Source organism: Pogona vitticeps, chromosome 1 (genome assembly GCF_051106095.1).
Source record: "Pogona vitticeps strain Pit_001003342236 chromosome 1, PviZW2.1, whole genome shotgun sequence".
Lineage (NCBI taxonomy): Eukaryota > Metazoa > Chordata > Lepidosauria > Squamata > Agamidae > Pogona > Pogona vitticeps.
In genome coordinates this window covers 112,136,550-112,161,585 of record NC_135783.1, presented here as the reverse complement: position 1 = coordinate 112,161,585, position 25,036 = coordinate 112,136,550, and the positions used below count along the sequence as shown (strand labels likewise).

General features: G+C 41.2%; 1 protein-coding gene across 2 annotated transcripts in view; it reads left to right on the top strand.

Moving 5' to 3' along the window:
* Nucleotides 1-25,036, top strand: part of TTK (TTK protein kinase) — a 71,137-nt gene that overhangs the window by 32,355 nt on the left and 13,746 nt on the right. For both annotated transcript variants that reach the window (XM_072999284.2, XM_072999290.2), the window contains exons 7-19: nucleotides 709-805; nucleotides 894-975; nucleotides 1,749-1,855; nucleotides 2,764-2,851; nucleotides 4,074-4,197; nucleotides 4,700-4,881; nucleotides 5,906-6,075; nucleotides 7,257-7,380; nucleotides 9,121-9,213; nucleotides 12,820-12,977; nucleotides 13,076-13,227; nucleotides 23,522-23,646; nucleotides 24,440-24,520. In XM_072999284.2, the coding sequence (XP_072855385.2) occupies nucleotides 709-805; nucleotides 894-975; nucleotides 1,749-1,855; nucleotides 2,764-2,851; nucleotides 4,074-4,197; nucleotides 4,700-4,881; nucleotides 5,906-6,075; nucleotides 7,257-7,380; nucleotides 9,121-9,213; nucleotides 12,820-12,977; nucleotides 13,076-13,227; nucleotides 23,522-23,646; nucleotides 24,440-24,520 (1,583 nt within the window). The remainder of the gene's footprint in view (nucleotides 1-708; nucleotides 806-893; nucleotides 976-1,748; nucleotides 1,856-2,763; nucleotides 2,852-4,073; nucleotides 4,198-4,699; nucleotides 4,882-5,905; nucleotides 6,076-7,256; nucleotides 7,381-9,120; nucleotides 9,214-12,819; nucleotides 12,978-13,075; nucleotides 13,228-23,521; nucleotides 23,647-24,439; nucleotides 24,521-25,036) is intronic.

Genomic DNA, 25,036 nt, shown 5'->3' with positions numbered 1-25,036 from the left:
CTTGACATCGGGTCCCTCACCATGTTGGTCCATGCATTGGTAGTCTCGAGCTTAGACTACTGCAATGCTCTCTACATGGGGCTGCTATGGAAACTTCAGCAGGTCCAGAACATGGCGGCCAGACTACTGAGTGGTGTAAAGAAATATCAACACATTTCTTCTACTCTGGCCGCCCTGCACTGGTTACCTGTGTGTTTCCATGCCAGCCTCAAGGTGATGGTGTTCTTATAAGGCCCGAAACAGTTTGGGACCTTGATACCTGGCAGAACGCCTCCTGATTCGATCTGCCCATCCTATGTGATCCTCCCAGGCCGGGCAGTTGAGAGTATTGACCCTGGGAGAGGCCCGGAAAGTGTGGACTAAAAACCTGGCATTCTCAGTGGCCCTTTAACTAAGAACTTTTAATCAGTTGTTAAAAACATGGTTTTTAGGCGGGCCTTTATCGATCCTGCCACCTTGCTTTTTTAAAATCATTCAATCACTATTAGTTAAATTGTTTTGGTATGTTTATACTTAATTTTGATTTATATTATTTTTGTTTTAATTGTCAAATATATGTGGTTTAACCATGCCTTGGCAGCCAGATGAGTGTGATGTATATATGGGGAGTTTATATATCTATATGAGAGAGAGAGAGAGAGAGAGAGAGAGAGAATGATAATTAGGCTAAAACTTTAATTTGTCTCCTGGTAAATTATGTTGTCACAGCCCTAGATCATCACAAGATTGTTGGAAGCTTCATGAATAGGAATAAAACGATTGATTCTGGGGAGGTTACTGCTAATGCTCCAAGCTTTTGTCCCAAGTAAGTAATATAAAATACTGCATAAAATTTTTTTGTTATGATTTCCACTGCCTTGACATGAACTGAACATCATGTTTTCTCTCTTCAGAGAAAAGAATGATTCCATTCAAGAGACTGAATTGATTTTGGATGGCTGCAAACCCTTGAAACCATCAAACAAACCTAACCAGGTAAATATATATTTTGGTGTTACACAGAATATACAAGCTACACTAATGGAAAAATGTAAAGGGTGATAGTGTTCTCCTTGTGTTGTGTAATCACTAGCAGAACAATGAATACAACTGGCATAAACAATTAGTCAAATCAAGTTGTGAGTTTTGCAAAATTTTGAGGGAGGGCTTGTATAACACCTTGCACAATTCAGTGGTGTTTCGCAAGACAAATGCCTCGCAGGACAAAAAACTCGCAAGACAAATGGTTTTGACAATTGGGTTGATGACTCGCAAGACAAATGTTCCTATGGCCGTGCTTCGCAAGAAGAATGTTTTCCTTTTTTTTTTCCTGCCTCATGTTTGCTTATTTTAAATGTTTTTCTATGACTTTTAAAATGTTAGAAGTTTTGTGATTGCAAATTTTTAAATCAGCTGCACAATATGGCTTTAAAGAGCACTTAATAAACCATTTGTAAACCAAATTTGACTTTGTTCTGACTTTTTTTGCCCATAGGAACACATTAATTAGATTTCAATGCATTCCTATGGGAAAACGCATTTCGCAAGACAAATTTTTCGCAAGACAACATTAACTTTGGAACAAATTTAATTCATCTTGTGCGGCACCACTGTTGTTTGAATGATTACAGTTGAAATAAATAATCAGAAGTTTGTGCAAGGTTGAAAGTGGGCTTTTGGAAGCTGAAGAAATTTGGAGCTAGCACAACATACCGTTGGATACACTGAGGTGTTGCATCTGTTGACTGTCATTATGTTTCAACATTTAGATGTGTACCTTTGGGAGAGTTCCTATCAAATTAATAAGTGACAGTGAGAGTGAGAGTGATGATACAGATGTTTCTGCAGAGATGGACATTCAACATGTTTCCGAAAGGTATACTTGTACTGGTTATAAAACTGTATTTCTTGGGGATATTTTGTTGGGGCCATATGCTAGTGGTAAGCATGTTATGGAAAAAGTAGGCAGGTTGTGCTCCTTTTCTTTCCTTTCCCTTTCTCCTGGACTGCAAGGACAGAGACAAATTACTTTCTTCATACAGTGGTGCCCCGCATAGCGACGTTAATCCATTCCAGAAAAAACGTTGCTATGCAGATTCCTCTCTATATGGGGCAAAAAACCCCATAGGAACGCATTAAAACACGTTTAATGCGTTCCTGTGGGGGGAAAACCGCTATGCGGAAATCCTCCATCCGGCCGCCATTTTTGCCACCCGGTAAGCGAGGAAACTGCGTGAAAATGCTGCGGGTGGCCATTTTGTTTACCCAGTGGCCATTTTGGAACTGCCGATCAGCTGTTTGTAAAACATCGCAATGCGAAGATTGGTAAGCAAAACGCTTACCGATCATCGTAATGCAATTTTTGCCCATTTAGAGCATCGCAATGCGATCACTTTTGCGATCGCAAAATCCGCATCACTATGCAGATTTGTCGTTAAACGGGGTGCTCGCTATGCGGGGCACCACTGTATATCTGAAGTACTAGCTTATAGAGGGGTTTTAATAAAGGCCAGGGACTTCATGTGACTCAAAGGCTGTATGTTTCCCTCTCATACATTCCAATCAATGTTGTCTAATTTTTAACTGAAGCCATCTGTTCTGGTTTATTGTTATTCTTCTGATCAATATTTTCTGCAGAGAGTTGGCATAATATTTTTAAATGAGATCTGGGATTTTTTTAAAGCTCCACAGTTTAGCTTGTTCCCCATACTAATGTCTGAGTGCAGTTACTTCTATATTATATAGCTGTTGTTTTAAGTGATTGTTACTATTTTGATGAAACAGGCAAATATCTGATACCAATTTGAACCACTTGCCATTGCATGAATCAAAACCTAATGGAACTGATTCGTATCTGCCAGAGGATCTGAAGGTAATTTGACTACTGTATTTTGTGTTAATAGTGTAGTTGAGGAAATAATGGATAGGAAAGAGAAATTAAATCAAATCATATAGACAAAACAGAATTTATTAATACCATGAAGGAAGACTTAAATAACTTGAGTATCTGATTAAGAAATACAAGTAAGACTTAAACTTAAAAAGTTACTGAATTTGTATTCCTACATGTGCTTGATTAATATTTATGTCAAAATGAATTGAGGTTGAAATGAGGGATTTTCACTATACTTGGCCATTTGCTCATGTATTACACCAGCTCCTAAATCAGTTTTGGAATAGGCCATGAGGTTCTAACAGAAAGGAGATGAAGGGTGTGGAAACCTTCTGATTGTATTGCCATGGGAATTGGCCATGGTGCTGCACCCACAAATGTCAAAACATTTCTATGCACAGATTTAGTGACACAGATCACATTCTAAAGACAAAGATAGATTTTATCAGGATTTAAGTATCTTTGCAAACTGTAGTTCTTTCTAGACTATAGTCTTCAAGGCCATTTTTGCAGCACTATAACGCATGCCCCAAAACGATGCCACCAGAATTCAGTGGCAAATTGTGTGCTGCCAAAATTCAGAAGTAGACAGAAAAGAATTCCTTTTAATGCAAGTGCTTGCTTGATATGTCTTCCCACATTGCTGACAAAATGCCGTAGGATTTGTTTCCTTTAAACAGTATTTTTACATTGTTGGTTTAAATAGTTTTCTTCCTGGTTGCCCATGAAATTTGATGCTTTGTGTGTGTGAAAATCTGCAGCAGGTCCTGGGACTGGAATTTGCCAGAGGACTATTGACGTTGCCCAACTCTATTCAAGAGGGGGCAACTTGGAAAAAGTTTTTTAAAAAAATCACTTTCCAAGCAGCTTGTAATTTGCAATGAAGATAACAGTAGGAAATTTTGCATTGGCTCCTAGATTGACTGGGAGACTTCAATTACGATTCAGATTCATAGCCTCAGTCAATAGAGTAAGTGTCTATATGTATAATTCCAACTTGAGTAAGATTAGAATCTTACTAGGAGAGTTGTTACAAGGATGTATTGTTATCTACCTGGGACCTTCAAAAGAAGGCAGATTGAAAATCTTTATCCATAGCTCTGAAGTTTATTGGTGTTTATGTATAAACTAAGATCAGGTCTATATTGGGGATTTTTTGTGTCCTTATTTTAGGTCTTTCCATTTTTGTTTGTTTGTTTAGTGTTTACCAAGCAGACATCTTACAGAATTGCAACTGTCAGATGAAGAGAGCTCAGACGTAGCTATGAATTCAACTCTAACACTGAAGAATAAACATGATTCCACTTACAGTAATAAAATAAAAGGTTTGTCTTAACCTGTGTGGGGCAGGTATAATAAATACATGTGTTCTTCGTTGACCTTTAACCTGGTGCTCCCAGATTGCACTCAAATAGAGTATGAAGGTACAGGTATCTGTGGCATGGTTGACACAGATGACAGTGATGTAAACTAAGGGAAAGATTGGAAAGCTGTTAATTTAGGCAAACAAAGACTCAGTTTTTAATGTAGTTTCTTAACAGCCCCTAAGCATGCTATTCTAGACCTGAAATGGAGCCTCTGCAAAATTGTCTAAAGCCATTCTCATTCCTCCAAGATTTGTTACAAGCCCTACTTTCAGCCATTCTGTCACCTCACTCTGTAGTTTGCCTATATACCTATATCCTCAGTACCAAGGATCAGTGTCCCCTCATTCAGTCATTCAACCCAGACCTTCCATAAACCATATAAGATCCAGTCTCTAGGGGCTGTCTTTCCATGGTATCCTGCTAGGGCTTCCATCTTGTCTATTTTGAAAAATTGTTTCAGAAGTTGAAGAACAGCAGGAGGAGCCAGGAGCCCTGGAAACAGATTGTCTGGGGAGATGGCGCAAGCAGCATTTTGTTTCCAAAAGAAATGTCCAAAAAGAGAAGGAACAGCTCAGATTAAATTGCCTCGCATTTGGAAATAAATGGTCTCAGCATGAAACAATGCATAAAAGAAATTCAGAGGTAATCGATTTGAAATGTGTGATTTTTTAAGTCTCAAGTGACATCTTAGCACTTTAAAAATATACTTTATAGTGGTTTAGTGGACAAATGTAAAAGCCTGTCTTGAACCATCTGAATTTTCAGGGTGAAGTAGCTACTATGTACTTGTTAGCTTTTTTGTCTCTGACCACTCCAGTCAGAATTGTTACCCAGAGAATAAGTTCATACATAGCTACTGAAGATCTAATAGCCAGGAGGCATACTACCGTAGGTAGATTAATGGAGCCTGATATTGACAACAAATGACTAGGTAGCAAGGTTGTATTTGTTACCTTAGCATGTATGTAAGCATAGTGTTTCTACAATCCGTGTTGTGATACATTTATTAGGCCTAGTGAGAAAGGCACAAAATTCACTCTGCAAACTTTTGAGTTTAAGAACTTCTTATCAGGCATAATTATGTTATAGGAAGCAGGGGAGAGGGGCTCAATGTTACTACAGAGCACTCTGTGTGTTGTCTAAAAATGTAAAGAGGAGGAGTGTACAGAGAGCAATCAGGTGTTTTCAGTCTTATTGATCTCATGTTTTGTTGGGAAAAAGAAAGGACATAAAAAGGTAATAAACTCTGCATCTGCATTTTGAAAATACAAGAACCCCTTTGTAGCCCAGGACTGCCTCTGTCCAGTGTGAGGCCTATATCTCCCATATAGGAAGAGATCAGGGAGTGTTGAGTAGTTTTTCTATGTCAAGGCTGAATATGTTTTTTATGCTGGAACTGGGCACTAAATGAGAATACTTGAAATAGAATAAAATATAATAAATAGAGTGGTTTTATTATATTTTGAGCTGTCCTTGTGTTTAGACATTAGTTTGCATAATGACTTTAGGAAGTTACTAATGCAATACATATTGTTCCATAGGTGTGCAGTAAAGTTTAGGCAAGCAAGATGCTATACAATGACCAAGTCCTCAGCTTACACTCTGACTTTGTATGCCAAATATGAATGGTTGGATATAAGTATTTGTTATTTCCCTCCATTTGTAGGGGAAATCCTCAAATTCTGAACTCCCAGAATTTCCTGTTGTTAAAAGATTTTCAGCCCCAGAGCCAACTCCACAGAAATGCTCACCACCAGAGACCAATGGCAGAAGAAATTGTCCACCATATGTTGGCACAACCCCAAGCAACAGCACACTGCATAACTATATGGCCTGGTAACTTCTGTGTGTGTGGTGCTTTATTTTTTTAAATTTTAAGTTTATTTCTTTTGGAATTTGCTCAGCTATTTGTATACAAAACAAGAGTTTATGCATTTTAATAGCTGAGAAAAATAAATGCAACATTTGATTTGAAGCTTGTGGTTGAAGAAAAATCTTGGGTTCTGTGTTAAACTTCAATATACTTTACAATATTGAAATGTCATCTAATAAACACTAGGCCGGTGCATTCAGTTGCAGCAGTTATATGTCGAGATAAAGAAAGTCTCTAAAGCAATGATACGGCTGTACCACTAGGGTTGGGTGAGAGGGACTGCAATCTGATAATCATCTGGAAAGGCAGACTTTGCCCACTCCTGCCTTACTTGCCAACATCTCTGCTCACATAAGTCAGAGCACTTGCTTTTGACTAGTCTTCTCCAGCTACTTATACCCAGGCTTTCATTAAAAGCTGCTTTTAAGGTCTGTAGGACCTTCTGGAACATTATGGTATATGAACAGAGAGCTTCCATTAAGAAAGGGTATCTATGAAAATTTGAAGTGCTAGAAATTCGGTGCAGGAACAGTTTCTGTTAAGGCAAAGCCACCTTTGGGTACAAATTGGGGAGTTGAAAGAATAATGGCTAAATTATTGATACTCCTCAGTTTGTCTCGATATAAGGAGACACCTGAGTGTGGAATTATCAAACCTCACAAGATTCCTTGCCTTCAGCCAAGAGCAAGACAAATCACCCTTTTCTTCCTACTTAAGGTATCGGGGAATTTGCATAACCAATCCAGTTGTGTACCTGAAGCTTTTTTGTACAAGATTTCACTTTTGCCCAGTGAGGAATCTCTTGGGAACACCAGAAAATCTACTGTTGATGATATGAAGAAGATAGCAGTTCCTCATCCATGTGTGCAGGGAAACGGGTTTATATTCCTGATAAATACAGATTTGTAAGATGTTGTATGGTCAGTCTTTTAAAATGCAAGAGCAAGTTAGGATATCTTTTTAGTGAACTGCAGATTATAAACTTTTACAGAAGCTTCAAAGTATACATTCTAATATTATATTTAAAGGAAATTCCAATTTAATCCTGTGTTTGAAGGTATGGTTGATTGAGGATCTGTGTTGTAACACAATGCAAAGATTATAACAATTAATAAAAGATTTTAATGATTAATTTTTCTGACAGTTTCCGTACTCCAGTTGTTACAAATGATTTTCTTGCTGGAAAGACAACCATACCGTACAACCAGTTTCCTTATTTGCAGCCTTGTACTCCAACAACACAATTTCAAATGCAAACTGGAATACAGGTAACGGCACTTCCAAAATACATTATTCTGAAATTAAATGGTGAGATAATGTAAAAGAATTGGTTCAGGAATACTGGGCAGAACAATTTGTTTTGCACAAGTGAGCAATTAAGAAATATGTCTACCTTAAGCTGGTATCAGAACTACATAAGCTTTTCATCTAGGAGTTATCTAGCAGAAGCAAAAGGAATGAGAGTGATATGATTAAATCCTTACTGCTTACAGTAAGGAAAATGCAAGGTTTCATTCTGAAAGCAGAATGAAACCTTGCTTTTATTAGCATACCATATTAAAGCGAACCTGTTAGGAAGGAAACTAGGTTAGCATAAAAAAGCATGGATGATGTAATGAGACTTCTCCAACACATAAGTTATATTCAGTCATTAGCTGAGTAAATGAAGCTAATAAGTAATAAGGTCTCATTCCCTTCTGTCATGGCTTTGAACATATAAAAATGGTGAGCTTAAGAGGGGGAGAATGCTGTATCACTTAACGCAGAACTTGAAAAAAATGGATTCTGGTTTGTATGAAACAAGTAACTAAATAGAGTAGCTATTGACTTTTTAGGCTGTTGCCTTCATGTATTTAAAACAGCTACAGTGGAATGGAGCAAGTGGTGGTCTTCCATCATATTTGGGCTCCAAACCTCTAGCTAATGATTGAATAAGGTGCCACATCTTCTGTGAAATATTAGTCAATTTATTATCAGTATATGCATTCTTGGGTCAACTTTGCTTGCTATGAAATGTAAACTCTTGTCAAATCTTGTTCTTGTCAAGTATGAACAACTACCGTGTATTAAATATATTATAAAGTATTCCGATATGAACAAGTAAACTAGCAAGGGTTCTGTGCATGACATTATTTGAACAGACATCAGTACTGCCCTTTCATTTGCAGGTGTTCCTCTAGAAACACATGAAACTTCAATCCATCAGAGATTCTGGTTGATTTCCACTTTCCCTGTTAGATCCTGTACCATCTCACCCTGATATTGCAACAGACCTGGGCAAAGTGTGGCCCGAGGGTCACATACGGCCCGCGAGCTGTTCCTGTCTGGCCCGCTGGTCGTTGCTCCAGTCCGGTGTTCAAGTACTTGTTCAAACCCAAGACAGACTGGATTTCTCTCAGTGAACAAGTTGAACATCAAAACCATTTATAGCTTTTGTCTAAAGTTGCTCAGTTGCTTATCTTTAACCGCAAGAAACCTCTTTAGTATTTGTGAAGATTAACAAGTTTAAAATAAAAACAATCATAACATCACTGTTTCATTTTATTTTTAAGTAAAGTTGGATTGGCCCGCGAATACAGTTCAGATTTTTCATGTGGCCCCCTATAGAAATTAATTGCTCACCCCATATTACAAGGTGCTAGGAGCTTGTTTTAACTTACAGAACTAGATCCATTCCCATTGTTCCCCTTCCTCTTCATGTTCCTCCATGCCTTGCATTTAGAAATGCTGACCTTTTCCTAGTAAAAAATTCAGCTCAGGTTATAATGTTCAATAAATTGAGATACAGTTTTGACGTAAGATATTTCTTAATTTACAATATCTTCACATATTCAGTATAAATGTCATAGTGCAAAGTGCTTTTACACCTTGATTTTAATCGAGTGTTTTAATGCAGGGTTGTATGTATATGTACACATTCAAAAATAACTGTATGAAGCAGTGATTGGGAATATCAACAAAGCACCTAATATCTATTCTCTTACATGCATAAATTATTTTTCATTCAGATCTCAGCATCTACACCATCAAATGAATGTATTGCTATTAAAGGTAAATGGTATTCTGTGTTGAAACAAATTGGCAGTGGCGGCTCTAGTAAGGTAAGATTTAAATTTATGTCACTCTTATTCAGTGAGCTGCTTTGAAATGAAAGTAATGTGCAGAAACAGCTTAGGCTTTGAAATAATATCAGTAATCACAGGCATAATAGAACATTCCTCGTCTTGTCCAAGTCCCCATTTTTGTACTGTAGATGGCAGTACTTTTTAAACACTATGTTCGTAGCAGGATCTCTAAAACCTGTAAACATGAGACTGGAGCCTGCCAAGGAATTATATAGCTAGTTCTCCATATTTGCTGAGTTTTTCTGACACATGTATGCAGTATGATTAACTTGGTAATGGACTGAGAGTTGATGTTTCTCCACTGGAGAACTGTAAAAAGGGAGCACTTAATAGAAATGTTCATTTTATGGCACTACCATGTGTGAAATAGATGGCACATGCTGTAGTACCTTATAGCAGGGGTCCCCAACCCCTGGTCGGCAGCCCGCTGCCGGTCCATGGGCTTTGCAGGACTGGGCCGCGGAGATAGATCTCCTGCCCCCCTGCATTCATAGTAAAATGTTATGTACTATACTTTCTCTATTCTTTTCCCTGTGCCTATTAATTGGCAGAAGTTCTCTTACCCTGTTTCCCTGAAAATAAGACAGGGTCTTCTATTAATTTTTGCTCCAAAAATGCATTAGGGCTTATTTTCAGGGGATATTTATTTCTGTCATGTGCAACCATCTACATTTATTCAAATACAGTCATGTCATCTTCTGGTTGCTGCACAATGGTGGAGAGCGGGGTTCTACTTAACTAGGGCTTATTTTTGGAGTAAGTCTTATATTATGAGCATCCTGAAAAATCATACTAGGGCTTATTTTCAGATTAAGTCTTATTTTAGGGGAAACAGGGTAGTTATGTTGGTATAGTAGCAAGTTTTGTGGCATAAGTACAATGCTTTTGTTGGAAAAGTAGTCGCTATTGAAGAAATACCAGCAAAACATATGCAGCTGTAATTTAGCATGGCAGTCATTGTGATCTAGTGGACTGAGTGTTGAACCCAGGACTCAAGAGACCTGAATTCAAATCCCTACCTTGTCATGGAAACTCAGTGGTGGGTGATGATAGTCCACAACGTAAGGTGCCACAATGTTTTTTTCTTCTTTGTGTTTTATTTTTCTTTTGTTTTTACCTGATGTGCTAGCATAGACTAACATGGCTACCTCTTCTAAAATCACTCCTTGAACATCTCTCATACTTTAAAAACTTGGTGAGAGTCACTGTAAGTCAGAAATGATGATGCATCCAAGCCTACCAATATAACAATTAATAATGAGAGTAAAAAAAAATAAAGAAGTCCTTTGCCTGTGCGTGCTCCATTAAACTTGGTAAAAGTTACTTTTGTGTAGATGTCCCTAGGATTGCACTGCTGTTCATCTTAGTCAGATCTGCTTCTGAGTAAGCATACATACAGTTAACTTATTTACTGAGAAGCATCTGCCCCACCAAACTGTGTATATATCATCATACTCTGTCATGAGCCTTAATACTTGTAGAAATGGGTAGTTCAGCGTTTGTACACTCTTGTCTTTGTTTGTTGTTTTTAGTCATTGCTGCACAATATTAAGTAGCTGGTCCTATTTATATTATCATCATCATTTATATATGTGCTTTGCTTTTCCACTAATAGTACCTGACACAACTTGTAACATAGCAAATAATGACAATTCATAAGCAATTAAAAACTATTACAAGAAGCTATTACATCAACAGATAAATATATAATAGAATAAAAACACTATTTTGAATAAATACAAAGAAAGTTGCATAACCCAGAAGTGTAAACTTAGGAGGAATGAGATTAAACGCTAACACAGGTATAAAGATAATTTACGTAAGAGAAAAGTCCAGATAGATCATGATTCCACACACATGCAACATGGGGCTCTCCACCGTTAGACTAAAAACTTGTGGCAACTCTTGCCTCAGTCTACTCTTAGTCTCTTCCCTATTTTTCACTGACTAGGTAAAAGTTCCCATTCCCCTTCAGGTCCCCTGTTAACCTAAAAATCTTTTTACAAAGAGTGGTTGGGGTCAGGCAAGTCAGAGAGAATGCTCAGATCTTTTAAGTTGTGGTCTCCATCCTTCCAGCACTTTCTGCATGCAGTGTTGTGTGATGAGGCCCCAAAGTGGTGGGGGTGAGGCAAGCCGGATGGAGAAAGCTCAGTTCCCTGGTGTCAGTCTTGCCACTTGTACCCTTTGGCCATTTATATCATAGTATCTCATAAATAAAACTCCCAAACCATGGCTTGAATCACTGCATCTTTTGAAATTTATTTTATTAAATTTCTCTACCATCCATCTAGGGGCAAGCCACTACCCTGCAGTTTCCAATATTGAACATAAACATAAAATATAAAAACAAAACACCACTCCACCCAATCTACAATAATGTAAAAAGGAATTCCCCAGAGAATGCACAGTGGCAGCGATGGACCCAAAAATACGATCAACATGTAAAAGTGAAAAGCAGCAATTATAAGAGCAGGCTGTAGACTGTAGTACAAAATTGATTGATTGACATGAGTGTTCCTTAAATGTTAATTGGGAATGTGAGTATTAATACATATTCATCACTTGAAATTCTCAACCATGTATGATTCTCTTAATGTATTTTCCCCATTGTCATTCAGTTATATTTTGTAGTACTGTAGTATACTTGCTGTCCTCTAAACAAAGGATGAGTGACCTCAACTGTCTTTGGGCACCTAAATTTTGCCCCCAGGCTCGATTGTTAGTCGCACCAACTGCAGAAATAACTATATTTAGGGCATTTATTTTGGGTGTGTGTGTGGTAATGGTCAATACCCCATTGAGCATTTCAGGTTTCTTTGTGAGTGTGGGCTTTATTGGAGGTCCTCATCCCCAGGTTCCCTAATGTGAAATCCTCTGCTTTTGAAAGTCTCTTATCAATAGAAAAAAGGCTTACTGAGCTTTTTGTTTTTAAATAAAGATTTAATGGGGAGCTCTCAGGAGGCTTTGAGATATGCCCGAAATAGCCCTGGGGATCTTGTGGTCTTCCTGTGTGCTAAGTCATTGAGTATGATTTACACTACATGCCATCTGTCAGTCCTTTGTGGAGGATTTGCCTGAGAAATAATGACCAGCCAAGGATAACTCAGTGCACCTCTCTGAATCCAGGTTCTCCCTGTTCAAGATTTGGCTCTGCCACACTACCTGGATTATCCATGTGCTGTATTTACTGAGGTGGGCCTGGGAAGTTGACATCCTTGGTTATCCATGGGAATAAATGTGCTCAGTCTCATCATGCGGATATAATTATTATTTGGTGTGTTCACATTGCTCTTCTTTAACAAATGCTAAACAAAATTCAGGGATCTACCTATAAAAGAAAAAAGAATCTGTTAGAATTATTCTTTACTAGTTAGAAAAAGAAATGGCATGGGAATAACTTAGAGGTAGGAAGGAATGATCTGCCTGTAGGTGGAGGGAATTGGGCACATTCTTGGAGTGGAAGTACTACAAATATGCAAGTCCTATGAAATATTTTGAGTAAATGTTGGGAATGCTTTTAGTTTTAAGCATTTAGTCATGTAAGTCAAAACCTATCCTTCCTATAAACTGCTTTCCTCCTAGGTATTCCAAGTACTTGATGAAAAAAAGCAGCTTTATGCCATCAAATATGTGAATCTAGAAGAGGCAGATCATCAGACTATAGAAAGCTATAAAAATGAAATTGCTCATTTAAATAAACTTCAGCAACATAGTGATAAGATCATCCGGCTGTATGACTAGTGAGTAAATATTTGCATAGATCCTCTGATTCTCACACACCCCCATCCTATGCATTCTGAAATTTCACTTCATAACTTTTATAACAATCTTGTTGTAGTGAAATTGGTGAGAAGAGTATCTACATGTTGATGGAATGTGGAAATATTGATCTGAATAGCTGGCTTAAAAAGAAAAAGACAGTCAATCCATGGGAGCGGAAGAGCTATTGGAAAAATATGTTAGAAGCCGTCCATACGATCCACCAACATGGTATCTGTGAAAGCTGGTTTTGTTTTTTGTTTGAAACATTTCTAACCAACCCTTTAACTTTGTTGTTCATGAGAAGAGCTTAAAAAAGCATGTAAAAAAGTTAAAACAATATAAAGAGTAAGAAGTAACAATAAAACAGTAGGACAGTAAAAGTAGAAATGGAGTCAAATTTTTAAAATGCTTAGCCCATACAGATAAATGTTCTTTGTGTGGTGCCGAACAGATTTGAGGGTTGACCCCAAATGAGCTCCTTTGGCAAATTCTGCTTTGCAAAAGCAGGATGCGGCCCTTTATAAAAACAAAAAAAGCTCCCCAGTATTTTATTGGTTCTAGTGTGGTTCTTGAAATCCTATGCTTTAGAACCCTTGCTGGTGCTTAATAAGTCTGAGGCTGGTTATACTACCCAAACAAACATATGGGGATCAATTCTGGAGTATAATTGCAGCAGATTAAACTTGTGTCTATATTTAGAGTTTTGGTTTCCTTTTTTTCTTCAGATATGCCTCAATTTCTTTGTGATTATTTAGGATTTTAAACTTTTTGGCTTTTCTTTACATTGGCCAACATCTTCTTGTGGTTTTATGGTGGTGTGATGCTTTAAGTCTCATTGAAAAATTGCCACAAGTGACAAAATTTGTGTAAACATTTGCTATTGCATGCAGAGTCATACAATTCGGCATGCAGCAGCAAATGCTGGTGCTAACTCCCTAACTTGTGGTAATTTCCCCAAAAGGTTTATACCATTAGCATTATCTCCTCAGGCTCGTGTAACTAATAGGGTTTTGCCCACTGTATGCAAATGTCCTCCTAAATCTTTCCACAAGGGTCATCCCATGTCAAATCAACCAATAAAAAATCCATTTTGGAACTTTATGTCATGGGTTTGGTTCATTTTTCGTATATTTGTACCTTACCATGAGATATTTAAAAAGATTTTTTTCCAGGTTTTTTGATCCACCCATTTCTGAAATACTACTTCTTTAACGTGGTTCTCTATGAATCCACACTGATGGGTTAAACAGCGCCTGCGCTGGTTCCTCTCGGAATTTTCCAGAGCTATGAGGGAAAAGATACAATGTTTGAGTTGCCCTGCACTGCGCAAGTGCAGCCCGCCAAAAATCCCCAGTTCCATTTATCCGCCCGCGGAGTTGGAACCTCTCAGTTAGAGCTCTTGAGATTTTACTCTCCTTTCGCTATTTTCGGATTTTTTGGACTTGACCTGGCTTGCCTATCGTCTATCCGCTTCTCCGTTGCCCTGAATTCGGACCGGCTGACCTTCCCTTGCCTCTGGCGTGCTTCTTGCAAGTACTTTCACTTCCCGCTTGATCCTGATTGAGGCCTATTACCTCCTGCTGAGGCGCCACGCGCCAGCAGGATTTCTTCAATTACTGACTTTCTCTACCGTTCGTTCACCGCTTGGCTTATGTCAGCGAAAAAGGGACCTTTCCGCCGCTGTTCTGCTTGCTCCGGGAAGCTCCCCTTCCAGGACCATCATTCCCTCTGTCTTTTCTGTCTGGGCGAGACCCATTCGCCCACCACTTGCAAGCATTGCAAGGAATTCACCAAGGCGACCCTAAAATCTCGTCAGCAACGCCTCAAGTATTTTCTCTGGAACCGTACTCTCTCAGCTTCACAACCGTCAGATATGGAATCCGTTCAGTCGGTCTCCACCGTTCGTTCATCGGTCACTTTGGTCTCCTCTTCCCCTCCTTCGACATCCAAGGAGGTGTCCACGAAGGTTTCCAAAGCGAAATCTAAGAAATTGCCTACTGGAAAGAAGTCTTCCTCTGATGTTCCTTCTTCTTCAACCTCGGCACCGACAAAGAAGAAGGGTCCGTCCAAGACGGCGTCGAAGGCTAAGGCGAAGACCAAGGAGATTACCCTGGTCGTCCCACCTGTCTCGGCTTCGGTCCCTTCTCCATTTCTTGAGGAGTCTTCTCGGGACCGAGACTCGGTCTCCGACTTAGGCGCCCCCATTCCACCTCGCCAACCGCCTCCGGTGGATTTGGGAAAATCGCCTACGGTTAGCCAGCTCGACAAGCTCGTTGCCGGCGCCGAAAGCATGCCGCTCAGCCCAATACTTACCGGGCGTACCACCCGATCTCCTTCACTCCTTTCGGAGTCGGGTCGATCGGCATCTTCTCCCCCCCCACGGGGTCGACCTACCAAGCCAGTCGAAGATCCAGTCCCTCGGCGTCCAGCTTCACACTCTGCCGACGACGAACCATTGCCGAAAAAACCCCGTCGTCGACGCAGGCACCGTCGAGGCCACCGACGCCGAAGGGACTCCTCACCGTCCGACTCAGAATACAGTCGGGGTCGGAAGAGGTCCCACCGGAGACGGCGAAGAAGGGATTCTTCTACCGAGTCCTCTTCTACCTCAAGAGATAGGAGACATAGGAGAAAGAGATCTAAGTACTCCTATTCCTCATCCTCTCGGTCACGTTCTCCGCGTCGAACCCCGTCCCCGAATAGACCTTCGGAAACGGGCTCCGGTAAGCCTACGGCGCCGACGGATGCCCCGACTGCACCGCCTGTCGCGCCACCTCGACGACCTGCAGAGGAGTGTCCTCCGGTCCCGAAAAAGACACCTTCGGGGCCGAAAGTACCTCGTCCTCCATCCTCTCCATACCACTCAGAGGAAGAGCATCCCGGAGAGGAATCTTCCGGTGCGGAAGACGACACCGAGTCGGAGGTGTCCTTGGAAGTTCCGATCCCGGGGGAACCTTTGCTCCCAGAGGCAGCGAACTTAAAGCCATCCTCTCCTTCGGAAGATTTTTCTTCCTACACCCAAATGGTTGGCCGCATGGCGCAGGCTTTGAAGCTTGCAATTGAACAGTCCCCAAGAAGAGAAGAAAATCTCATCTTCGGGGATATCGAGGCCGAGCGAACGCATCCAGTCAGTTTGTCTTTCATACCTGAACTGATGGATCTTATTAAGGAATTCTGGGACCACCCGGCCAATGCTACCTCGATTTCGAAAAGAACCGAGAATCTCTATAGGATCCATGGTGACAACACCTCTTTCCTGGTCATGCATCCTGCACCCAACTCTTTAATAGTGGAGTCTAGCTCCACTAAGACTCCTGCAAAAGGTCATCCTACCCCAACCAACAAGGAGGGCAGGAAGTTAGAGATTCTGGCACGTCGAATGTACTCTATGACCACATTTACCCTGCGTGCAGTGAATTATTTAGTGGCTATGGGTGCCTACCAAAAACAACTTTGGTCCAGGGTTCTTCCAGCCCTTCAAATGGCTCCAGACGACATTAGACAGCTCTGTCTGGATACTCATGCGGAAGCTCTCACGGTATCTAAATACCAACGACTAGCCGCCCGCCATGTAGCAGAGGCCACGTCCAAGAATTTTGCTTCCCTTATCACTCTGAGAAGGCATGCTTGGCTGCGCTCAGCCAACATTGTTGAGGACATTAAGACTAGAGTAGAAAATCTACCTTTTGATGCCACAGGCCTCTTCAGCCAGAGTACTGATGAGAACCTGGAAAACTTACATAAAAGTAAGAAAACAGCCAAGTCCTATTCTGTCCAACCTCCACCTAGACAATCCAAACCTCAGTGGCGTCCAAAGTACACCACCCAGTCTTACCAACAGCCTTCCACCAGTACTTACCGTCCTTATGGAGGCAATTCTTCCCAACGTCCACCTCAAGCTTCTTCCTCTTCATCTGCTGCTTTCAGACCCCAACCGTCCCGTAAGAGGCAGTCCTTCAAAGCACCTGGAAGAAAACAGAAACAGTACCTTTGACTCCCTGACCATTCCACCGTCACCCTCCCACACCACCCGCCTCTCTCCTTACCTTCACAACTGGACTCTCATCACCAACGACATCTGGGTCCTCAACATTATCACCTCCGGTTACCGCCTGGAGTTTATAAGGTTGCCTCCTCTAGGACAGGTCAACCCTACATCATTCGATCCAATCCTAGAGGAGGAAATCCTGACTCTCCTTCAGAAAAGGGCCATCCAGAAGGTGTCATCAGAGGATGTCCTCGACGGTTTTTACTCCCGATACTTTCTGGTACCAAAGAAGGACGGGGGACTCCGTCCCATCCTCGATCTGAGAAGCCTCAACAAGTTTCTCAAACCACGCAAGTTCAAGATGGTGACTTTAGAGTCCATTCTCCATCTTCTGAGGCAAGGAGACTGGTTTGTGGTCCTGGATCTAAAAGACGCATATTTCCATATCACCATACACAAGAGCCACAGGAAATATCTGCGTCTACTCTTCAACAACACCATTTTTCAGTTTCGGGCCTTACCCTTCGGCCTTTCCACAGCACCCAGGACTTTCACCAAGTGCATGGCTCCCGTGGCAGCATACCTGCGCCTCCAGGGGATCCAGGTGTTTCCCTACATCGACGACTGGCTGATTGTCTCGACCTCAAAACATCAGGCCTTAGAGGACACTCAGTATGTTCTCCAGACGTTACAATCACTAGGTCTTACCGTGAATCACGAAAAGTCCAAGCTGAACCCATCTCAAGTGGTGGACTACATCGGAGCGAGGCTAGACTCAGTACACGCTCGGATGTTCATGCCTCCAGAACGCATCCGAAAGTTACACAAAGCCATCAGGAAATTCAGGCCAAGGACAAGAGTAAAAGCAAGCCTTGCGCAACATCTGCTAGGCCTCATGGCTTCTACAACGGCGACCTTGTCCCATGCTCGCCTCAAGATGCGTTCACTTCAAATCTGGCTGCTGTCCCTCTTCGATCCACTCCTCGACAGTCCAAACAAGCTTCTTACTGTCACCCCGGAGCTGGCACAACAGCTTCAGTGGTGGACTTTCCCACCTCACCTCTTGGTGGGACGTCCTTTCCGTCCTCTTCATTTGACAACTCAAGTCACTACGGACGCGAGTCCACTCGGATGGGGCGCCCATTGCCAGGGGCATCAGATCAACGCCCTGTGGTCCCCTCAGGAGAAGGGCTTGCACATCAACCACCTGGAGCTGCTAGCCATCATAAAGGCTTTGAGGTCCTTCCTACCTTTAGTGAGAGGCAGGGCGATTCAGCTCGTCACAGACAACACCACAGCGATGTTTTATGTGAACAAGCAGGGAGGAACAAGATCAAAGTCCCTTTTGTTCCTGTCAATACATCTCTGGGAGTGGTGCTACCAGGAGCAAATCTACCCTGTAGCCATCCACATAGCCACCACAGACAACATCGTTGCAGACGAGCTCAGTCGCCGTCCCACTCAAAATCACGAATGGGAACTGGACTCAGAGATCTTTCAGGAACTCTGCCACAGGTGGGGAACTCCGACAATCGACATGTTCGCCAAGCACTCCAACAAGAAGTGTCTCCGCTACGCGTCCAGGGCAGGACGGGGCCCAGAATCATTGGGAGATGCTTTCATGATCCCTTGGCACAAGGGCCTTCTCTACCTGTTTCCTCCCATTCCATTGGTTCAGAGGTCAGTAGTCAGAGCCCTCCAGTTGCAAGCAGAAGCAATCTTGATTGCACCTTGGTGGCCCAGACAACCTTGGTTCTCTCTACTTCTGCAGGCAGCAATCGACAAGGTCAAGCTTCCTCTCATTCCTCACCTAATAACTCAGGACTCGGGGTCGATCTTCCATCCCGACCTCGACTCCCTCCAATTGACAGCGTGGAGGATATCCCGTCAATAATGGAAGTTCTTGACAAGGCAAGAAAGCCTTCTACCATCCGCCTCTATCAACACAAGTGGCAAGGCTTTCTCAAATTCGCTACGGAGCGGGGTTTACAAGCATCTCCCGTCTCTTTATCTACATTGCTACTGTATCTCAGACACCTATTCGATCTTGGTTTATCTAAGTCTACCTTAAAGGTATACACCTCAGCCATTGTAACTTTCCAACCCAAGGGATCTCAATCCTCCAGATGGTTTTCCCATCCAACGGTGAAAGCTTTCTTCAGAGGTCTGACCAACATGAGACCCCCTGTGCGAAGACCATTACCTCAGTGGTCTTTACAGACAGTACTACACTCACTGGTTCGTCCCCCCTTTGAGCCAATGGCTACCTGTGACCTGAAGTTTTTGTCCCTCAAAACTTTGTTTCTTGTGGCCATCACTTCTGCCCGTAGGGCTAGTGAATTGGCGGCTCTCCGGGCTGATTCCCCTTACCTCCAATTTTTCAAGGACAAGGTGGTGTTACACCCAGATATTTCTTTCCTCCCAAAGGTGGTCTCAGACTTTCATGTCAACCAACCTCTGTTGCTGCCTACTCTTTTTTCCGAACCCTCTTTGGATGTTGAACGCACACTCCACTGTTTAGACGTTCGTCGTGCGTTGTCCTTTTATATCTCCAGGACCAAGGACTTCAGAAAGGTCCCGAGACTGTTCTTGTGTTACTATGGCCAACGTAAAGGGACTGCTGCTTCGACGTCGACCCTGTCCAGATGGTTGGTTTCCACCATTTCGTTGGCCTATGAGTTGCAGCACAAACCTCTCCCTGAAAACCTGCGTGCTCATTCCACACGAGCTGTTGCTACATCCACGGCCCTGCTGCGTGGGGTTGACATCCCCGATATATGTCGAGCAGCTACCTGGTCCAGTGTATCCACATTCATCAAGCACTACAGACTGGACCTCAGGGCCAAGAATGAGACCAGATTCGGGAGGGCTATCCTTACATCACTGCTGCAGTGACGGCCCACCATCCTGTAAGTAGCTTTGTAGTCACCCATCAGTGTGGATTCATAGAGAACCACGTTAAAGAAGAACAGGTTACTTACCTGTAAACATGGTTCTTTAAGTGGATTCTCTATGAATACACACGACCCGCCCAACCTCCCCACGTGTCCGTCACTGTTGACTGAGTTCCAACTCTCTCTATGTGCGGGCACATGGAACTGGGGATTTTTGGCGGGCTGCACTTGCGCAGTGCAGGGCAACTCAAACATTGTATCTTTTCCCTCATAGCTCTGGAAAATTCCGAGAGGAACCAGCGCAGGCGCTGTTTAACCCATCAGTGTGTATTCATAGAGAATCCACTTAAAGAACCATGTTTACAGGTAAGTAACCTGTTCATTTTCAAATTTGAAAAAAAAAGCCAAAATTCACCATAACGTCAAATATTATTTAATAGATACCTATGATAGCTACAGACCTGGAACAGGTGCCATTTTAAACCTTATGAATAGGGCTTTCATTTGATATACAAGATATGTTCTCCCTGTAGCCATAATTGGATCCAGTTTGCAAAGAATGAAGTTTCCTGTCACTAAGAACATCTGGTTTCCTAGGATAAGAGAATGATGTTGCTGGCCCAGATGGATGTAAAAATGATAGCTTGGCTTCACATTCTGCATCATCCATTGAAAGAACACATCTCATCCACCATGAATTGTCATTGGCACATGCCACAAGACCATTCAAATGATCAAAATTTACATCCAGGTGTTCATAATTTGTAATTTTAAAAAAACCTTATTGCACGGATTTTTGCCTTCCCCCACCCAAACAACTGTTCAGGTGTCATTATCTGACTTGAGAGGGGGTTTTGAAGGCTGGCATTTGCTGCAAGTCTCTTCACTATACCTCCAACACCATCACAGACTCCTTTGCCATGTGCTGTTGTTTAGTCGTTAAGTAGTGTCAGACTATTTGTGACCCCATGGACCAGAGCCCTCCTGTCTTCCACTGCCTCCCAGAGTTGGGTCAAATTCATTCTGATAGCTTCGATGACACTGTACAACCATCTTGTCGTCTGTCGTCCTCTTCTCCTCTTGCCTTCACACTTTCCCAACACCAGAGTCTTTTCCAGGGAGATTTCTCTTTTCATGAGGTGGCCAAAGTATTGAAGCCTCAGCTTCAGGATCTGTCCTTCCAGTGAGCACTCATTCCTTCAGAATGGATGATTGATCTCTTTGCAGTCCAAGGGACTCTCAAGAGTCTCCTCCAGCACCACAAGTCAAAAGCATCAATTCTTTGGTGGTCAGCCTTCTTTATGATCCAGCTCTCACTTCTATACATCGCTACTGGAAAAACCATAACTTTGACTATGCGGACCTTTGTGAGCAAGGTGATGTCTCTGCTTTTTAAGATGCTGTCTAGGTTTGTCAATGCTTTCCTCCCAAGAAGCAGGCATCTTAATTTCATGGCTGCTGTGACTATCAGCAGTGATCATGGAGCAAACCTTTTATAATGTTTTTTGGATTCATTTCAGTTTACCTCAGAATTTTATCAATATAAATTGTAAAAAAAAATAGACTTGAAGGGTTTTAAATCCCTGTCACTGCCAACAAGAAAATTTAAGTTTTGTATGATAACAACGAGATACCAGTCTGGAATTTGGATTGACTGGCTACAAGACATGTATCTTTAAGTGTGATTTTTTTTGAAAAGGTTAAAAAATTTTCAGTTTCCCGAAAATTCAAATTTTAATTTTTTAAATATGTGTAAATTATTTGAAAATGTAGAATTGCATCATGTTGTATATCACATGAAATTCCTATCCATAAGCTTTAAAATGTCACCTGTCCCAAGTCTGTAGCTACCATAGGTATCTATTAAATTGCATTTGAAGTTATGGTGGCTAGTGAATTTTGACATTTTTTGGCAGTTTTGGAAATGCTTATCTCAGAAATGGGTGGACCAAAAAACCTGAATTTTTTTTTTAAAAAAAACATCTCATGGTAAGGTAGAAATGTACCAAAAATGAACCAAATCCATGACACAAGGTTCCATTCATTGGTTGATTTGACATGGAATGACCCACAAACTTTCCCTCAGTTTTGCCTCCTATGCACTGCCTTAGTCTCCTCATAAGCAGCCAGAAAACCTTTGGAAATTTGGCAGGTGTGACATTTTCAGGCATTGCCACACTGCACACCTGACTTCACTTCTTTCTCTTTCTTAGAAACAGACAACAATAAGCCTTTGCTTCCGTTGATGTTGCAATAGTCAATGGAAACCAAAACACATTGTCTTGTGTTTCCAAATATGCAGTTGAAAGTCCTTCAAACTATTTGCGGTCCTCAGTCAGTTCTGTTTCTCTTCTACTTCTGTTTCTACTCTTTTCTTTTTCTTTTCTTTTTCTCCTTTTGCTCCACTTAAAGAACCATTATTATTACCACTAAATCGTCAGCTTTTAATGCGAATAGTTTTAAACATTTATTCGTGTAATCCAAAGGTTCACACTAGAGATGGGGATATTCATATTCGTATACAAATATCTCCCCATAATTGGAAATAACCATTCCCCCACTGACAGGAGCTTGACAGAGCCTTCCTGTTGTTGCCCTGCAATAGATTAGCCACTCCTGGCAGGAGGCAGGATGACAAGCCTCTGCCAGGTCACAGAGCGGCTAATCCATTGCGAACAACAGCGCGATAGGAAGGCTCCGTTGAGCTTGCATCAGTGGTGGAATGGTGAGTGGACAGTCAAATGTTACTTCCACCTGTGGGGGGATATTCGAATACGAATACTCCCATCTCTAGTTCACACATTACATTGTATGCATAAAAGAAGGCTTTTTACCCCCATGCTTGTCACTTAAGCAAGGCTGCTCCTGGACGCCACTACAGTATTCATTGAGACATGAGTTGATGCACAGGAAAAAGAAAAATGGCAATCCCTTCAATTTCTCCAGACACCACCATTCTTTTTTATTACTTTTGCTGTTAATTTTTGTGTAGGGCGAGCACATAAGGAAAACAACATTACTTTCTCCTTAATCTTCAATTTAGTCCATGATGAAAAAAATGGTGTTAACTCTGTGTTAACAAGACAACATTTTAAGAAACATCTGTAGTTAATTATTCAGACAAAGGAAGCTGATGACTAAACTCCAAAATGTATCACCTGGGGTGATTCCAGTTGGCTGGAGGTTTACATACATTCCCTCTTATTTATATACTGCCATTCATCTTGGCTGGCAGGGCAATTTGTGCAAATTTCGTTCTGATTTACAAATTTGAATTCATGTACAAAAATCCATGCAGTGTTTAAATAATGTGTTGGATACCTTATGTTCTCCTTTCCATGGATGTGATGTGTATGATCCAGAACTAATGCTGCAGAATTTGGTTTGGTTCTGCATTTTTAAGAGGGAAAAAATTCTACAGTGGAAGGGTGAATACTGCAGCCAGATTGCAGTCTCTTGGATGTGGTGTCAGGAATGTGAAAACACTGCATTCTGATTGGTACTACTTAGAATATGGATTTCCCTTGTGTACTAGCATGGGGGCAGGCAGGCAGGATGAGAAGAGAAATATTTGTCCTAGTAATTGAACTCTGAAATTTGAATGTTGATTTGGGCTAACTGAAGATATCTTAATTTAAAGGTATTGTTCATAGTGATCTGAAGCCCGCAAACTTTCTATTAGTGGACGGAATGCTAAAACTGATAGATTTTGGCATTGCAAACCAAATGCAGCCAGATGTGACTAGTATTGTTAAAGATTCACAGGTGAGTCTTTTGTGGCATCTTTGTATTACTTTAACATTTATAACATAATATGGTTGTCCTGAGTGAGTCAGTATCCATATTTGTAAAATGTGAAGAGGGAGACTATGTGGATATCAGGACCAGAGCAAAGCAGTTTATGTCTTTGTGGCAATTGTCACGCCTTAATGGAAGGCCTGGGTAAAGTAGAGGCTCTTAGGATTTTGGTTGCTGGATTCAATATGAACTGGGAAACCACAGTTTTCCATAGCTTATGTATACAACCACCTCTGAGGTTAACACATCAGGAGCCACTGCACCTTCATTCCCTAGAATGGGTTCTTCCCTCCTGTCTTAGCAGCATTTAATAAGTATATATCTGGATGAAGTTATTAACTGTTGTTAACAAAGATGTGGCTTTTTATTTTATTTAAATTATGTGGGGGGGTTTTTGTTTGTTTTTTTACTGTGTTTCCCCGAACATAAGACAGGGTTTTATATTAATGTTTGCTCCAAAAACACATTAGGGCTTATTTTCAGGGGATTTTTTCCATGTATAATAATCTCTGGTTGCTGCACAATGGCGGAGGGCAGGGTTTCACTTAACGGTGGCTTATTTTGGGGGTAGGGCTTATATTATAAGCATCCTGAAAAATCACACTAGGGCTTATTTTCAGGTTAGGTCTTATTTTCAGGGAAACAGGAAAGAAGCATTGCTTTTCAAGGCAATTTTTAAATTGAGCTTTCAAAGAAAACAGGAGCAATTAAATGCATTAAATGTTATTAAATGTTTTTAATCCTATTTTTATACTGCTAGATTGGCACAGTTAATTATATGCCACCAGAGGCAATCAAAGACATGTCTTCTACTGGAGAAAATGGCAAGTCAAGATCAAAGGTAAAATATTCTCACCATGTTGGGAAAGGGAGAATGCTTGAATCTTGCTTTCAAGTTGTGGAAAACTGATACAGAGATGTTTTTTTCCCCTTGGATGTAGCAACAGAAATAAAATAGTCAAAAATATGATGATCTGGGGCAGGCAGATGGTGGGGGGGAAATACTAAGTATTAAAGCTGAGATTGATAATGTTTCTTCTGCTGCACAGAATAAGAACTTCTTGTTCTAACTTCATGTGTCAGCTCACTGAAAAGACATCTGTCCAAGGGCAATTTCTTTCCCCTCCTCATCCTTCCATTTTTCTGTGCCTTCTCAAGAGTGTGGGTGGACTCAGGAAGGTCTGGTGTTGTAGGAAAAAAACCTACACTGGGGATGGGGAATTGGGGAGAATCAAGGGCAGCTTGTAGAAGGGAGCAGGGATTCCTTAACTTTGGATATATTTTAATGGAAATATGCAGAAAACAAAACTAGTAGATGAAGTTGGCACATTATGCAAATGTATTAACCATGTTAAAT